This window comes from Diospyros lotus, chromosome 12 (assembly GCF_014633365.1).
Source record: "Diospyros lotus cultivar Yz01 chromosome 12, ASM1463336v1, whole genome shotgun sequence".
In the NCBI taxonomy this organism is placed as follows: domain Eukaryota; kingdom Viridiplantae; phylum Streptophyta; class Magnoliopsida; order Ericales; family Ebenaceae; genus Diospyros; species Diospyros lotus.
Window position 1 is genome coordinate 30,387,323 of NC_068349.1, and position 18,917 is coordinate 30,406,239.

The 18,917-nt window shown below is 38.9% G+C and overlaps 1 protein-coding gene across 1 annotated transcript in view; it reads left to right on the forward strand.

Moving 5' to 3' along the window:
- The first annotated feature begins 1,914 nt into the window (after nucleotides 1–1,914).
- LOC127787706 (glutamine--fructose-6-phosphate aminotransferase [isomerizing] 1) overlaps nucleotides 1,915–18,917 on the forward strand; it is a 30,619-nt gene continuing 13,616 nt past the window's right edge. Inside the window, exons 1-3 of the mRNA XM_052315777.1 lie at nucleotides 1,915–2,377; nucleotides 4,635–4,807; nucleotides 18,050–18,158. Of these exons, the coding sequence (XP_052171737.1) occupies nucleotides 2,155–2,377; nucleotides 4,635–4,807; nucleotides 18,050–18,158 (505 nt within the window). The 5' untranslated portion in view covers nucleotides 1,915–2,154. The remainder of the gene's footprint in view (nucleotides 2,378–4,634; nucleotides 4,808–18,049; nucleotides 18,159–18,917) is intronic.

Below are 18,917 nucleotides of genomic sequence, written 5' to 3' on the forward strand. Positions count from 1 at the left end.
CTGCTCATTGGAGAGGTTTTAGAGAAGAAAAGAGAAGAGAAGGAGAGGAAGAGAAGATAAGAGAAGGAAGAGGGAGCTGGAAGTCTGGAACAATGGCTTGAGTCATCAAAAGGGTTCTAAGGAAGAGAAAAGGAGAGGAAGTGAGAGAGAAGAGAAGGAAAGACTACAAATTTATTTGTAATTCGACCTGATTTCAACTTTCCTCTATAATTTTTAATGTTTTATTTTACACAAAATAATTTAGAGTTTTAAGCAAATACTTGATTCAGTGTTATCAGTTGCTTAAATCTTTCTTTAGTTTTTCTAAAATGTCATATATATATATATATTTTGCTTAAAAAGAAAAAGTAGAAGTGGGTAAGCTATTTTTTGACTTAACACATAATTTCTAAGTTACAATTGGACACAAACAATTTATAACTACACTACCAATCATTAATTAACCTTTGATTAAAAATAAAGAATTAACTGGCAATTGTAACCACTAATTATCACCACTTGAAAATGAACTATTATTAGAATTTTTTTTATTATTTTTCTTAAACCCTAATAAAGTTTTGAAAAACACTAATTACCTCATATCAATTTGCCCCCAATTGTAATAAATTAACTATTAATATTTTATAAATCTCCAAACACTCTCCTATTTATATGTCCTTTCTTTCTGTCTTCTGTCCTCCATATTTTACCCTTCTATTCCTGCCTCTAAGTCTCTAACAGGTCAAAAGGCACCACAATGATGGATGTTGTAGCCAATCAATTGCATGACTTTATAGCCTTTTTCTCACCTTCTTTCTTTTTTAGATTTACGCCTCATTATCAGCGTTCTCAACCACCCCACTCCTAAAATTATATTAAAGAGGTAAATTGAAAATATACCTCTACTGATTAGGGCTCGAACACGAGACCTAAGGCCCAAAAAATAACACCCAAGAGATTCTTCATTTGCCATAAGAGATGTGTTCTGGGGATTTCTCCCTTCTATTCTTTTCTTGAGGCATAATGGTTTAAAAGATGAGTAGACCATCAATCTACATGGCTCGAGGGACGGGTCTTCATGAGGTATAATGGTTTAAAGGATGAGTGGCCATCAATCTACATTTCGAATAACTCGGGGGAGGGGTTATTTCAAATTTGAAACAACTCACATCATAATTTATTTATTTAAAATAAGACCGGGTGATTATTTCAAATTTGAAACAATTCAAATCATCATTTATTTAAAATAAGACCATATATAATGAGTGAAATTGTTATATTATTTGCGTTGATAACATAATAGTTATCCAATGCGAGTAAAAGCGAGAGGGTAAGCGTGGGCCTGACTACGACTCCCCCCAACCCCACACACAACCTCTCTTATTAGTTTGACGCAAACAACAGATCATGACTCATATAATGAATGGGTATGTTTATTTTAAATTTAAAATAATTAAAATCATCATTCATTTAAAATAAGACCATATATATAATAATGGTTTTAATGATGTGTTAATTTATTTTCAAATTCAAAAAAATATAACTTATATAATTTTGAAGATGAATAAATATAAAACAAAGAGTTCGCTCCCCTTCAAACCTAAATAGAACAAACCCATGTGTGTTTGTTTGAGTTTGAAGAAGCCCTTCACTTGTTCATTTTTGTTAATCGTGTTTTAATTTTAATTTTTTTTATTTTGTTTTCCTCTCTTCTTGACCTAATGTTGGCTAACAAGCTGCTGGTGAAATAAAATAGAGAAAAAAAAATATAAGTAGGGGTAAAATAGACTTTTTCCTCTTTTTTAATAATAAAAAATTTTCCGAAAACACAAATGGAATCATTCCTTTTAGTCAAATCTTAATCATGCAGAAATTTGAATATCATGAAGAAAGCCCTCGAGAATGTACGAAATACCGATCATATCCAGCTCCGTGGCGACTGGATATCGCCAGTCTTCCACGCTTGATTGAACTGAACTTTGATCTGTTCAATCAGTTAGATCCCAGAAACTTCCAAAACACAAGTCAAAATCCGCCCCTTCCCCCTCTCCTTCCTCTCCAAGTTCCTCTCTCTCTCTCTCGACGCAAAATCTATAGATACACTTGACCCGCCATTGAGAATCTGCTACACCTTGAATGCCGGAGAAGAACGGCAGCTGATCGATTGTCCCAACAATGTGCGGGATCTTCGCCTACCTGAATTACAACGTCAACAGGGAGAGGCGCTTCGTTCTCGAAGTTCTCTTCAATGGCCTCAGGCGCTTGGAGTACAGAGGCTACGACTCCGCCGGCATCTCCATTGACGCTTCCAATTCCCCCTCCTCCCTTTCTCTTTCTCCTCCTCTTGTCTTCCGCCAAGAAGGAAACATCGAATCGCTTGTGAAATCGGTCTACCAAGGTTTTCCTTTTTGCTCGATTTTCTGTGATCTCCTCTTTCTAATTAATTTAGGGTTAGATGGTAACTTTTTTCCTTTGCATTTCTGGTTTCTGATCGGCTGTCTAGAATATAGGGAGCAAGAGGAACTGAATTTGAGTTATCTTCTGTATCCCCCCCAACCTTTTTTTTTTTTTTTTTTGTGCCAGTTGGTACTAAATAAAACAAAAAGTCACCTTCGACTTGAAATTTGTGCATTGTTGATGATATTTTGCAGGTTTTTATTCTCGTTTTTTTTTTTTTTTATGGATTTCTTAGTGACCAAAATGTGGTTTGTGTTGGTGTTGTAGAACTAATGATCTATCATACTTGATGTCTTTTCTCTACAGTGTGCTATACCAGAGGTATGAAGTTAATGTTTAAATACACCATCTTTACACATACAATTAATCAGATAGGGAAAAAAAATTAAAGTTATTTTAAGAGAAGAACTTCCATTTCAATTACAGAATGATTGAACGACAGTTTGGAATTTTGGAGCTAGGGTTCTCAACTCCAGTAATAAATTTATACTTGTTGATCCCAAATCCCTAGACTTCTCACTTCTGGAAATTTGAAGGCTTAAAACTCTGATTTTATGAGTAGAGTTCTGTATAATAAATATTAGAACTTTTTTGTGCACATTTTTTCTCCAATTTTGATTTCTGTTCACAATAGTAAGAAACATTTTTGATTCATTAAGATTAAACTATGTGGAATGTGAAACATGAATCTAACTAGTATTAATGAAAAACATGTATTTGTAATGTAATGAATAAATAGCTAATGTATATAGATAGAAAGAGTATATTATTCATTGCCATGCCTTGCTGCTTAAGGTCCTTACTTAGAGAATCCTTGTGTCCTCATATGAAAACGATCTATTTGATAGGATTTAGGAACATTCCTGTATTTATTTTCATTTACTGCTTATCTACGGTATATAATGCCACATATTTCCTTTGACAGCACCAATGATAAGTATCAGTGTGTCAAGGCTAAGGTGAATTTTGACCTCAATTTTGTGGTGGATGACCTAATAGTATATGGTAGACTTTGATTTTCAAAGCATCACCTGTGAGTGTATTCCAATGGCAGATGGGGGCCTCTTAAGGATAGAGTTTTGTTTGGATCCGCTGCATTTTCATATTGGTGGTACCTCTTTTTTAACCTCATTTATAGCATTCACCATCCAAACTGAAAACCATTATCTACCTATTCTATTATACAAGCAAAACACCAGATTTGGTGTTACCTAATTTTGAAACCATGTCAAGTGTTCTTTATTCCTAAAATGCCCCTCATCTATCTATTTTATTTACCAACTGCCGAAGTTCTATCAAGATTTTATTTCCCAAAGTGCCCTTTAATTCATTAACCAAGTACTCAGTTTCTCTAACAACACAGACATAAAATTTCCTGTGTCTACACAAAATTGTCTGCAACTATTTGTATTACAAAAATAAAACAAAAAAGCAAAAACAAAAACAAAAAGCATCCAACCATTTATTTGTATTTATATATTCATTAACCAATTACTCAGTTTCTCCATCAACACACACAAAATTTCATGTAACTGTCTATGCAAATTTGCCTGTAACTATTTATATTACAAAAAATAAAACAAACAAGACAAAAACATCCAAACATTTATTACATTTATATGACCATTTATTTAGCTGCATGTGCATAGCATGTGCCTGCCCCCTAGTTTAAGTCAAGGTGAAACCATGCATGATATTCTGCATATGCATCTGACAACTGAAAACTACTAGCTAACATTCACTCTTAAAACAGTAAAAGATATAACATAAGGTGAGCAGTAAATTAGCAGTGAATAAACATAAATTAGTCTGCTTGTTACTATGGACTCCGTCCTTTGGTGACATGGCCTATAACCTTAGGTTTAGGCTTCCAGAACCTGTTATTTACCAACTAGAGTAATGGGGCATCATGGATTCTTCTTTACTAAATTATTATTACAGTGCCTTCTTTGCTAAATCTTTAACCAGGAACTTCTACTGTGAAAATGCATGTGGTCTCCATGGGGTTATGATGTGGTTTCTGATTAATTCAATTTGCTTGTAGAAAAGAAAGCAACTATCTATCAAACATGTGGAATATTTTTGGGGACGTTATCAGTTATATTTATCTGTCATAACTGCATAAGTTTTTCTATACTTCTCTGTTGTTTTTTGTAGAATACTGATTTAAAACTAATTATGAATTTTGTGTTCTTCAGAGGTTGCTACTACCGATCTGAATTTGGAGGAATCATTTTCTGTTCATGCTGGAATAGCACATACCAGGTGGGCAACACATGGGGAGCCAGCTCCAAGGAATAGTCACCCTCAGACATCTGGCTCTGGAAATGAGTTTGTAGTTGTTCATAATGGAGTTGTCACCAATTATGAGGTTTGCTTAGGATTTGATGAACTTCCCATTCTTACTTAGTTTTTTGTCTGTGATTATCTTACGCATAGCTGCACAGGCCTTTTGACAATCCATGTTTTTCTATACTTTTTCTCTAACTAATGTAAACAGCATGTCTATCTTTAATCCCACTAGGTGGGGGCTGCCACATGGATTCTAGCTTGCCAGTCTTTTCTTTGATTAATGTGTCATACAAAATACATAAAAGGTCATATGGAGACCAACTATCATGCACCAAGGAGCATCCCCCATCTAGATGAGAAGTATCGTGCCATGTAAATTGTTTAATGCACGTTATAGGGAAAGGAGTGAAGGGCTACAGGTTTTGTGAAAGATCTAGATGTCTTTAGTCCCAATGGAGTATTCTAGACTTCTCTTGGACCATTATGGATGTTCTACAAAGTCTTGGGTGGCTTTGGAAGGATCTAGGGTTTCTGGAGTGTTCTAGGGTTCTCTTGGAGGACTCCAGAGAGTTTTAGTGGTTCTAGAGTATTTTTGGGTGTCTTATATTCTGGAATGTTCTTTTGTAATATCTTGAGTAGTTGGAGATGTTATCCACTACCGGTCCCAAGTTTGGATAAAGGAGGAGGGTTTTGTTAGGTAGCCGACAACTAACGTAAAACGTAGTCGGATCCAAAACATGAACTCTAGACAAATTATGAAAAACCGTTGGGGCGTAACCCTTCGTAGCGACGCGCTATACTGCCCGCGTGTAGTGTCAAGTGAGCTAGGGCTACTGCATCGATGCCCAGATGTAGTGACAAATGAGCAAAGGTTCCCGCATTTACTTGGACGGATGTGGGTAAAGAAGTTAGTCCAAAATCAAAAACAAAATCAAATTCAAAGTCAAAGTCAAAACCAAAACCAAAATTATAGATTAAGGATTGGGTCATGGAACATAGGAACATTAACAGACAAAGCTATGGAAGTGGTAGATGTGATGATTAGGAGAAATATTAATATTATGTGCCTTCAAGAGACGAGATGGGTAGGGAAAAAAATAAAAACTTTATCAGAAACTGAATATAAAATATGGTACACAGGAAATGATCGAGTGAAAAATGGAGTGAGGATTATTATGGATAAAAGCTTAGTAGATGAGGTAGTGGATGAAAAGAGAATAGAGGATAGGATTATTGTGGTGAAGGTTGGTCTAAGAAGAATAACTATGAATATCCTTAGCACATATGCACCACAAGCGGGGTTAGGTGAGGAGATAAAAACAAAATTCTAGGAGGACCTAGAGGGACTCATACAAATGATACCAAGAGGAGAGAAAGTGATTATAGGAGGTGACTTAAATGGTCACGTGGGTAGAGATGGAAATGGCTATAGAGAGGTACATGGAGGGTATGGATTCGGGAAAATTAATAATGAGGGTAAGTCTATTCTAGATTTTGCTATGGCATATGGGCTCATCATAACCAATACTAGATTCAAAAAACGGAACAAACACTTAATTACATATAAAAATGTCACACCAAGTACCTAAATAGATTACTTCCTCATGAGACAAGAGGATCGGTCATGTTGTAGGGATTGTAAGGTGATATCGGGAGAGTGTTTGACTACTCAACATAGACTTTTGGTACTTGACGTCCAAGTAAGAAATTTGAAGAGAAAAAATCACATAACACAAAATCCAAGAATTAGGTTGTCATGTACCTAGGAGTATAGGAGGGTCAATGTTGTAATAAGAATATAATAAAAGGGGTAATTTTGTAATAGGTTTATAATAACTGTTAGGATATATTGTGTTAGCAAATGGTTAGACTGTTAGAAGGCAATGACGCCTATATAAGGCTGCTGTTAGGAGTTTGTTGGCATGCTTGAATTGAAGAATGAATTTCAAACTCTATTTTCTCTTAATTCTCTCTCTTGGTTCTTCTTCTCTTTCCTCCCCATTTCTCTCTATTTCAGTTCTATATCTTCCTCCCTTTATACTTTCTCTTTCCTAAATCCCTCCAAATTCCTATCACAACCCTAGCCAAACTCTAGGGCTGTGACAATTGGTATCAGAGCCACCATTCCTCAGCGGCTTCTTCAGTTGATTAATTTTTTGACAGATTGACGTCTGTCTGACGGAGGTTGATCATTGGGATTGGAAGGCGAATTCAGCTCTGATAATTCTAACAATCACTGGCTTTGGTTCCAATTGGATTTTAAGGCTGCTGGAATTAATTCCAGTGAAGCCATTCTGATGTTATAGGTCGTGATTGTTGGCGATTTAGGAGCAAAGTAACATCTGACTGATTCTCAAGGAGTTACGTGATTGAGGCAGCGGGACTTGAGACGATCCAAGTGGTCCGGTGAATCCAACAGAATCAGAAGTCCTAAAGCTGGTTGATCACAACTGTGGTAGGTTGTTTATAGCAGCGAGTTCAGTGTCGGAATTTTGGTAACAGTTGGTGCCAACTTGGAAGGCGCTGTCGAAGTAGAACCTTGAGCGAATTTTGGCGAGCCAGATTAACTTTGATCGAACGTGGAGATAATTTCCGTCGCTGATCCAGTTAATTGAAATTGAACTTGGACTTTGACGGATGGTAACGGAACCGATCGAAGAAGGTGCAGGCCCTGTCATTCACATCTAGTTCAACTTGCGGGCGTCACGGAACCAGTCGAGTTACAGGGAGCGGTTGAGAAGCTGAGGTACAAGCGATCACGGCTTGTGATCTGGAAGAGTTGTTCGACTTTCCTTGGAACAAGTAGAAGGTTGACGCTCAACCGCGAATCGCAATAAGTTTGTTCAAAGTGGATGGGCGAAGCAACTTAAGTGGATTTGGAAGCCAAGTCGTAAGCTATTGCAACCATCGAATTCTTAATTCTGCATAATTTCGTTGGTTGCATCACAGTCGCTCAAGGAAGGCGAGCAGCTCAAACGATTCTAGTGGGGAAACTTCGGCGATCTGGCAGAATTCCATCGATCTGGAAGGTTGTTCGATTCTTGGAGCAGTGATTTCCGGCGAAATGAGGTAAGGCAATAATTAGAGTGCGCAGACGAGAAGACGAGGCAGGGGCGACTCTTGGAGCAGAACCTTAGCCTTCAATTTCTTCTTCTGGTACAATTACGGTTATTCCGGTGAATTGGGCGTTCAAGACAAAGAAGCAACCAGGAGATCCCCAGTGGAATCTCAGAGTTGATTCCCACGCAAGGAGCTTGACTCTCGAAATTTGAAGGCGATTACGGAAATCAGGATTAGCAGGCGATCTAAATCAGTTCCGTGACTTCGGCGATCTCGGTTGTGAAGGTGACCACGGTAGCGATTGATTCACACTTCGGATGGAGATCTAGGGAACTCTAGAAGGCCGATCAAATCGCTATAAGTGTGCGATTTCTTTCGTTGCTACAATAGACTTACCTTGAAGCATAACAGCGGCTGCAATTTACCATTTATTGGATCAATTTTAGAGGTGATTGGGTGAGGTAGTTACAAAATGGAAGTGTGGGGATTTAGGATGGACAACACTTTGATTTCTTGGCCTGTGGCTTGTCCAATTCGTGAAATTTCTGCCATGACGAGCAAAGCCTGCATGAGACCATGGGAGCCTAACTTGCAACAGAAGGATGTTGCATGTTCAACTGGAGATAGACATCAGGGGAAGTTTGGCCAGAAGCCTTATGCATAAGAAAAGAAGTTGGGGATGGGGATCAGCCAATTGGACAAAGGAACAAGAAGTGTGGTACATGAATCGAGCAAAGAATTCAGCCAAATGATACGTGAAAAGTTGCAAGAGTTTGCAATGATACTATCTAAGGAGTATCATTACAGTTTTCCCGCCGAATACTTTGAGGATTATCATAGGAGTTTTAACAAAGAGAATTTCCTTAACATAGAGTAGCTGAAGGAGTACAACTACAAGTTTCCAGCAGAATTCTTCGACAAACCGAGAAGGAATGTGGCAGATGATCATTCTAAAAATTCTAACCAGAAGAGGATGGATTCCGACAACCATTTAGCATGAGTGAATCTCAGTAAGCTAAAAGAAGAAGATGTTGCTGATGTGAAGGAGAAAAATGTTGAGAGTGAGCTTCAGAAAAATTCTGATGAACGAGACGAAGGTGTGGCAGAATTACTGACAGGGGTAGATGGTTTAATTGTTGGGGAACCTCAATACAATGATAGGAATTACAACATTGAGGCATCAAAGCCTGGTTATCATGACTCTGTTGGACCTCCTTCCTTATCTTGTCAGAAGCTTGGTGTGAAAATGGATGGAAGAATAGGAACAGAATATAGAAACTCAGTTGCTTCATTAGCCCTAGAGAAACCAAGGTAAGTGGAAAATCCTAGATAGTGAAGTTCTTTAAACTTTCTGATCCAGGTAGCCATCCTATTGGTGCTGCAACATCTCACTATGAGGAAGAGGAACCTTTTGAATCCCTTGAGGGAATTGAGGCACAAACTATTGGAAAACCTTCCCCTAATGGCAATGACTTACTGTCGGGGGTGACTGATGGGGTTGACTATGTGCCCCAATCCAAGGTTGGAGATGATACTAAAGATTTGGATTTTTTTGGCAGTATTGGAGAATTGGACTTGGGAAAAGATAGCTTCCCTTATTGTCATTCTGGAGAATTTATTAGTTTGATTTATGGAGAACATCCTCATGGAGAACAACCATCTCGAACTCTATTCATAAGAAACATAGACAACAATGTTGAGGACTCTAAGCTTCGGTCTACTATTCAATCACTCATATTTGAATCTGAAGCCATTGAGGTCAATTTGGTTGCCCCTATTGAAGTGCTGGTGCAAGTTATGCCTGTGACGATTCTTGGAATCCTAAGAACAAAGAAGAAGAAGCCTAGGAGAAAGAGGGAAAAAGAGATTGAACAGAAAATGCAAGTAGGAGTGGGATGAAGAAAAAGCAGCTCAATGATAATAAGTTTCTTGGGGACAAGAAACATTTTAAGGCGGGGGGAATTCTCATGTACCTAGGAGTATAGGAGGGTCAATGCTGTAATAGGAATATAATAAAGGGGGTAATCTTGTAATAGGTTTATAATAACTGTTAGGATATATTGTTAGCAAGTGGTTAGGCTATTAGAAGGCAATGACGCCTATATAAGGCTGTTGTTAGGAGTTTGTTGGCATGCTTGAATTGAAGAATGAATTTCAAACTCTATTCTCTCTTAATTCTCTCTCTCAGTTCTTCTTCTCTTTCCTCCCCATTTCTCTCTGTTTCAGTTCTATATCTTCCTCCCTTTCTACTTTCTCTTTCCTAAATCCCTCCAAATTCCTATCACAACCCTAGCTGAACCCTAGGGCTGTGACATAGGTGGTGGGATTTATAAGGGGGGGAAATAACTAATCTTCAAAGAAAAATTAAAGGGCTAGAAGGGAATGGAATGGAGAAGGACAGGCAAACCAAATGTGGAGGGAAATGGCTACTGTCCTGAGAAGCACGGCAAATGTAGTCCTTGAAGAGACAAATGGTAGAGCCCTAAACCTTAAGGAGGCTTGGTGGTAGAATGAAGAGGTACAATTGAAAATTAGAAATAAAAAAAACTTGCTATAAGACTGTATATTAGTGCAACAATAAAGAAAACCTAAAAAATTATAAAGAAGCGAAAAAGAAAGCAAAAAGAGCTATTAGTGAAGCAAGGTCAAAAGTATATGAGAATCTATATAAAAAACTTGATACAAAAGATGGAGAAAGGGATATATATATATAAATTAGCTAAAACAAAAGAAAGAAAAACAAGGGATCTAAACCAAGTGAAATGCATAAAAGATGAAAACTAAAATATATTAGTGAATGAGGGAGCAATTAATGAGAGATGGAAAGAGTATTTCACAAAATTATTCAATGATGGTGGGGACACAAGAGTTAGGTTGGGACATCTTAGTAATTCCGAAGGAAACGTGAGCTATTTATTTTATTGATGCATAAGTTCAAATGAAATAAGGCAAGCATTAAAAAAGATAAAAAATTATAAGGCGGTGGGATCGGATAATATACCAATAGAAGCATGGAAATGCATGGGAGAAGTGGACATCTCCTGGTTAACGAAATTATTTAATGCAATCTTTAAATCAAAAAAGATGCCAAATGAGTGGAGGAAGAGTACTTTGGTCCCTATATACAAGAACAAAGAAGATGTTCAAAACTGTGAAAATTACAGATAAATTAAGTTAATGAGTCATACCATGAAACTCTGGGAGAGAGTAATAGAGCAAAGGTTTAGAAAATAAACAGATATCTCGGAAAATCAGTTTGGTTTCATGCCTGGTAGGTTAACAATGGAAGCTATATACCTACTGAGGCGCCTAATGGAAAGGTATCGGGATCATCAGAAGGACCTGCATATGGTGTTTATAGATCTAGAAAAGGCCTATGATAGGGTTCCTAGAGAAGTATTATGGAGGGTTTTAGAGAAGAAATGAGTCCGAATAGTCTATATACAAGCCCTTAAGGACATGTATCATAGTGCAGAGACAAGGGTCAGAATATGTGGAGGGGACACTGAACCATTTAAAATTATAATGGGACTGCATCAAGGTTCTGCACTAAGTTCATACTTATTTGCTTTAGTAATGGATGAACTCACTAAACACATTCAGATAGAGGTGTCATGGTGTATGCTATTTGCAGATGACATAGTGTTGGTGGATGAAACAAAAGAGGGAGTGAACACTAAGCTTGAGTTGTGGAGAAACAATTTAGGATCTAAGGGATTTAAATTAAGTAGAAGGAAAACATAATACATAGAATATAAATTTAGTAAGAATGCAAGAGTGGGGAATGTTATAATAAAATTGGAAGACCAAATCTTACAAAGAAAAGACCATTTTCGATATTTGGGATCAATAATTCAAAAAGATGGAGAAATTCACGGTAATGTCACGCATAGAATTAAGGCAAGTTGGCTAAAATGGAGAAATGCATCGGGGGTGTTATGTGATGGTAAAATCCCATTAAAACTGAAAGAAAAATTCTATCGGACAGTTATAAGACCAGTCTTGTTATATGGCTTAGAATGTTGGGCAGTCAAATACTAGCATGAGCAAAAGACGAGCGTAGCGGAGATGAGAATGCTAAGATAGATGTGCGGTCAATACAAGCAAAGATAAAATTAGAAATGAGGTTATTCGTAATAAGGTAGGAGTAGTGCCAATTGAGGAGAAGATGAGAGAGACTAGACTAAGATGGTTTGGTCATGTGAGAAAGAGACCAAGAGACGCTCCTGTGTGGACAGTTGATGAAATGGAACAATTAGTTAAAAAAAAAGAGGTAGAGATAGATCGAAAAAGACTTTGGGAGAGACATTAAAGTTTGATATGAAGTGTATGGGTCTAAATGAAGATATAACAAAAGACAGAAATACATGGAAGTCTATAATTTATGTAGTCGACCCCACATAGTGGGATAAAAGCTGGATATGTTGTTGTTGTTGTTCTAGAAGTCAATTTAGGTTGTAGGTTAGGATTGATCTGCACTATTGGTTGTGAGGTGGGACCCTATGTATAGTTGAGTATCATTAGTGTTTAGCATCCTAGAATGAATTGTGAGTTCTATAAAATGATCCTAGAGTGCTGCTCTCTCTAGCTTTGTGGTGTGCCTCCTATACTCAAGCTTTTCCAGTAGATGTGTGTCACGACCCTAGGATTTAGCTAGGGTCTAGGAAGGAATTGGGAAGGACTCGAGAGGGAAACGGAGAAGAATTGGAGGGAGATATACAGCAGAAAACAAAAGAAATGAGAGAGAATTAGGAAGAATGAGAGGGAGAAAGTAAGGAGGGAAAATATGAATTCACTATGTTATTTCAGCATACATTTCTCTACTTGCTATGACCTATTTATAGGCTGTTCAACTGATAGAATATTGTAGAACAACACTCATGTGCACTTTAACAGAATGAATAACATATTCTAACCTACAATTGTAACTAATGATAGCATTGTCCCTCTAATTCCTCTTGGGTTATGACAATTCTCCCTCCTTGAAAGGTTTCTTGTCCCCAAGAAACTTATTACTATTGAACCGTTGTTATTCATCCGATGCCCATCTTCATTAACTGGTTTCTTTTTCGTCTTTTCTTGTTCTCCTCCCGCATTACCCTTTTCTTTTGCTTTCTCTTTCCTTCTTCCTTAACAGTACTACGACTAGCTGCAGCCCAAAGTCCAACCATCCACCTCTTCCTTATTGCCATTGAAAATGGTTTCAATGGAGCTGTCAATCCTGTAACCATCTCATTTCCAGTCATAGGAAGAAATTCAAACTTCTCTTTAAGCAAATCAACCCTTTTTGCAGCTATTGTCCTGTTTTGTGTGTCCATGCCAATGACATACGTATAAGATGTCCCAAACAAGGTGCCCGGTGCAGTACTTTCCTCCTTCTCCTCAAGTATTTGGTAAAGAGGTTTTCCAGGCTCCTTCCTTTGCTGCTTCTGGAGATCAGTAACATCAGCAGGGCTGTCCTCTTTCCTTGCAGCTACCCTTCTTGTTCTTAGTACCTCATCAGCCTCATACTCTTCCTGAGTTGCATGAACACCAGCTTCCTCTTCCATGGCTACTATATGAGCTCCTTGCACTTCTTGATGAGCAGCCTTAGGAACTCCTATGACAACATTAGTTTTGGGTCTTTCTCCAAACCGAGTACACAAGGCATTTACGAACTGTGGCCAGCTCCATTCTACCCTTCCCCAACTCCAATTCCGGAACCAAACATATGGAATTTCACTCAGATTAACTGCAGCCATTTTTTCCTTCTCCTTTTCAGCTACTCGGTGTTGGTAGAACACCCATTCACATTGCCGGATCCACCATTTTGGCCTATCCCTGTTAAACACCGGAATAGCCAATGGAGCAAAAATGGGAAAATCGACACTTGGAATTGAGGTCGATAAAGTCCGATTAGCAGTCTGAAATTTATGTGAACACAAGATCAAAAAATCGTCCAGTTGCCTACGGAGGTCCTTAATTTCCTTTGTCGCAACAATTAGTCCTTCGGCCATCTCCTCAGTTCAATTCCTTAAAATTACACCCTGCAACAGCTTCCTGATCAGCTTCCAAGGATCTTTTCAGAAATTTTCCTATACTAAAATTTAGCAACGCAAGCCAATGCAATTGTTACTTCCAATTCAGCAACCTTAATCCGCTTCAGATCTTGCCCTAGCAATAGCCTAGACCTGAATCAGCTTTTAGCTGCAGCTGAATGTCCTCCAAATCAATCTCCGAGATTTGATCGAGTTTGTTCGGCCTTCAAGTTAGCCTACTATCAGCTTCCAACTCATCCAAAACCTTTGCCTTAGTTACGATGGAGTATCTAAGGACTGTCGCCTTCCAAATTTCAGCTTCTTAAAAGTTTGATTGGTTCCCGTTGCAACTTCTCATGAATTGCCGATTCTCACTTTCCCAAGTCACTGAAATTTCGTCCAAAATCAACTTATAGTAGTCGCCTAGGAGAATCACCCACCTCACAGTAGTTGTCTTGGTCACATAGCCGAGGATTCCTCCTGCTTCGCCTTGGCAATTCAAATATGAGTTGAAATTCACAGCCGCAAGACTTCTTCACTTCTTGCCTAAGTCAAGTTAGAATTCGCCTAGGACTCACCTCTCACTCAACTTCCAAATCTAAGTTGAGGATCACAATCAAAATCAAGGCAATTGAGAATCGCCGCTTGCGGAATTCTCCTTTGGACCGTTTCTGATGGTGCCTGCCTTCACAACTCGATCACATGCAGTGACCTAGATTTGCTTTGGATAATAGCCGAAGTCACATGCAATGGCCGTGCCTTCCTTCTCACCTTGCTCAAGGCTATGATGCTTCCTATTCTCTCGAATCAACACCTTTGATCTGCAATTGAATTGCTGATTATCGGACTTGCTTGCAACTAATCGCTATCTACCCATGGTCCAGCGGATTCAATGATCGCCCAGGCCAGTGCCTTCTTCTCCACCCAATCACTGACCTCTAGTTGTCGGAATTCACCTGGCCGCTTCGTCTCCAATTTTGAGCCCGAAGTGCTTTGGTCTAATTAATTTTCTAGTCACCAGAATTGCATCCAGGACTATTGGAAATTAATCCGCCACTAAGCGTTGGAAATCACTGCTTCAAATCCCCAAACCTACTGCCTCGATCAATTCCACAATCTATCGTCTGAATTTGCTGCGGAATCGCCTTGGTCAATTGCTATGACTTTCGATTCACAGTTGAGAATCGTCGGCTCTGATACCATTTGTCACGACCCTAGGATTTAGCTAGGGTCTAGGAAGGAATTGGGAAGGACTCGGGAGGGAAATGGAGAAGAATTGGAGGGAGATATACAATAGAAAACAAAAGAAATGAGAGAGAATTAGGAAGAATGAGAGGGAGAAAATAAGGAGAGAAAATATGAATTCACTATATTATTTCAACATACATTTCTCTATTTGCTATGGCCTATATATAGGCTGTTCAATTGATAGAATGGATTAAGCTACTTGTACATAAGCCTTTATCGAAACTCTTACCGAAATAAATAATTTAGTTTTTGATTTTTTTTTTTAGCTTTTGTATCCCGCCCATTTTCTCTCTCCCCCCCCCCCCCCCATTCGCACTGCTCTCTCTCTCACTCTGTCTCTTTCACCATCTCTCTCTCAAATCCACACGCTCTCTCCCTTAAACCCACCGCAACTAAGAGAACTGGCCGTCCGCCCCTTTTGCTTGCCTGACCAGCGCCGTGAGCACCGCCGTCGGCCCCCCATACATGGTCCATATAAACATCACAACAAATAGCCCCCAAACCCCACATCCAGTCCCAAAGATCAGCGCAACCAGGACTCTCGATAGGCAGTTGCGCCTCTTAGGCAGGGGCAGGGCCTTCATCTTCTCCGAGAAAGCCTTGGGATCCAGAGGTTGCGAATGCATCCAGTGGGGCACAACCCAAGGCTCAAAGCTCTATGAATGCACATTACAGCTCTGGGATGAATTCTCATTTGACGAGCTTAAGCCTATAAACACTTCCTCTTTCTTCTACATCCTAGACAAATCGATTGGGCAAGAACTCAAAGGATCGATTGGCTTCATTCCCCCTAATTTAGCTAGCCTAATCTCTAGCCACTTCGAACCCGCTTCGTAATCGATCCAAGATTGCAATTTCTCACCACTATTCAGCACCAAATTGATAGAAAAAGCGTTGCCCACTTTAATCGAAACTACACTGTTGACATCAATTCCAACATGGTTGCCATTCACATCACCAAATTCATCATCCATAAATGTATCGAATTCAATAGCAAGAGTCCTAAATTTCTTCTCACTTAGCAGCCCAAAGGGGCCGCCGTCAAACACATCTAGAGGGAACCCAATGGGAACCAGAACAAAGGCTAAATCGTCCCCATTTTGAGGAGACATCGAAAACGTGAAACGCGTTGAAAAGACGCCATTTTCCCAGGGTTTTCGTCCACTGCCTTGATGGGTTTCCTGTAAAAGACTCGCCCAGAACTGAAACTGGAAGACCCAGTAATTTCCACCTTGATGGGGCCGAACGATGTTGGTTCGAGAGGGGGGGGGGGGTCGATGGTGGTTTGAGAGGCGGTGTAGGGGCAGGCGACAATGAGTGGGGTCGGACAGTGCGAGCAGCAAAGAGAGAGGCGACGGTGGACAGTGCTCGCGGCAGGGGAGGGGGGCGATGGCGGGAGGAGTTGGCTGCGGTGGGGGAGATGATGGCGGAAGGTGCTCGCGACGGTGGGGGGCCGACGGCAGTGCTCACGGCGCTGGTCGTGTAAGGAAGGGGGGCCGACAACCAGTTCTCTTAGCTGCGGTGGGTTTAAGGGAGAGAGCGTGTGGGTTTGAGGGAGAGATGGTGAAAGAGACAGAGTGAGAGAGAGAGCAGTGCGAATTGGGGGGGGGGGGGGGGGGGGAGGAGAGAGAAAATGGGCGGGATACAAAAGCTAAAAAAAATAAATCAAAAACTAAATTATTTATTTCGGTAAGAGTTTCGGTAAAGGCTTATGTACAAGTAGCTTAATCCCTGATAGAATATTGTAAAACAGCACCCATGTGCACTTTAACAGAATGAATAGCATCTCCTAACCAACAATTGTAACTAATGACAGCATTGCCCCTCTAATTCCTCTTGTGTCATGACAATGTGCATGTGGGTTAGGCTAACTTGGCACCATTTAGGGGATTATAGTTCTAAGTGCTGGTCAAGTGGTTACTTTGAAGGGTTCAAGGCCATGACAGCATGCTTGTGTGCACGCACATGGACACACAATAATAACACTAATCCTTAATCCTAGTATGTGGGATTAGTTAAATGGATTCTAGCTCATCAATTATCATTATCCGTGATCATATTCTCTACAAGGCTATTATATTCCATGTCATGTGTAAGAGTTTTCCACAATTTTTTTCCCCTCAATCTTCTTTTTTGATTACAAAATATTTGCATTTCATCCACTGTGCTCACAAGTGCTTCTACTAGTCTTCTTTTTATATGTCCACACCATCTTAAACTCATCTCACACATCTTATCTTCATTGTCACTTCAACTTTACCAAATAACCTTATTTCTAACTATATCTTTTCTTGTGTGGCCGTATATTCACTGTAACATTCTCAACTCAATTATGCTCATACTTTATGCAAGTTGGTGCTTAACTGGCCAACATTCTATGCTAGACGCATATGTGTGCTTTTCTTAGCTTAAAAACGAAGAATTGGGTTAGTTCATAAGGCACTTTGAGCATTTTACCAACAATAAATCTTAAAATATTTATTTGTTTCCATGTAAGAAGTAGATAAATTTTCATTTTCTGAAAATCATGTCTACCACTGTACGCAACTTTTGGTGTTCTTTTGAAGCTTTACCTTTTGTTCTACACTTTGTATTTCCTCTATTATCAGATATCTTATGATTTTCCTCTATTTTGATAAGAAATAACACTTAAATGAGGAGATAAAAACTGCCTATAGGAGTTTCATCCAAAAAGAAATCTAAGGAGTTTTGTCAAGTAGCCACACAAAATTAGTGAGAGAGAGAGAGAGAGAGCAATTGAAAAAGGTCAACCTGAGGTCTTGGGCAGGGTTTTCAATGTACTTACTTTGTTGGAGGTTAATATTTCGTTCCTTTTTCCATATTCTGTTATGTAAAAATTTATTGCTTCCATCCTATATTTTTTAACCTTAATATCATGTTTCACTTTAGAATTATGATATTTTAAATATTCTCTTATTGAGCAGCTCTTTTTTAATTAATGGTTCAAATTGATGGCTGGCATGTGTGATCTTCAGGTGTTAAAGGAAACCTTACTCCGACATGGCTTCACCTTTGAATCTGAAACAGATACAGAAGTGATTCCAAAGCTTGCAAAATTTGTTTTTGACAAAGCCAATGAAGAAGGTATTATCTTTTTGTGTAACAGGATTTTAATTTTATATCAACCTACACGCTTAAGTTGTCGCAGAATGGGGCCTGAAATTGTATATCTAGCTTCAATATTAATTTTAAGATTTTAGATGTTAGAAAACTAGAAGTGTTACTAGTGTAGTTAGAGAAAACCTGGATTGAAACAAACATCAAATTTCTTGCTAAGAGGCGCGATGATGCTTAGTCGGAACGTCCCACTGTGCAAGGGATCTAGCAACTCTATCTCTGGGGTTCAACTTAGCTTGGAGTTGATCCTGTTCCCTCACAGTTTGTCACTAACTGATGGGAACCAAGTAATTCTCAACCTCATCTCCAAATGCCCAATGTGTAATAGTGCATATATAGGTATTTCCATTATGAATGTTTTAATATTTGAAGACAAATTCCTTGGACTTCTTAATTTATGAATGCCTTTTGGGATGCCTCCTTAATTTTTAAATGTCTATTGGAGTTCCTAATTAATGCATAACTTCTCTAGTTAATGAATGTCTTGATTTATGTCTTTTGGATGGCCAAGCCTATTGGGTTTCCAACTCATAATTTATCACTTAATTTAAATCATTTTCCAACATTAGGCAATTTAAAATTTTAGCTATGTTATTTGGTGGTATGTCATGATCATTGCCGCACTGTTTTCAGGTTGTTGTGCAATATTTATGGAATAACATGTAGCTGGCTTGGTCCTTGTTCTGAAGGCCGAGTTCGTTTGATTCTCTCTTATCAAATAAGGAG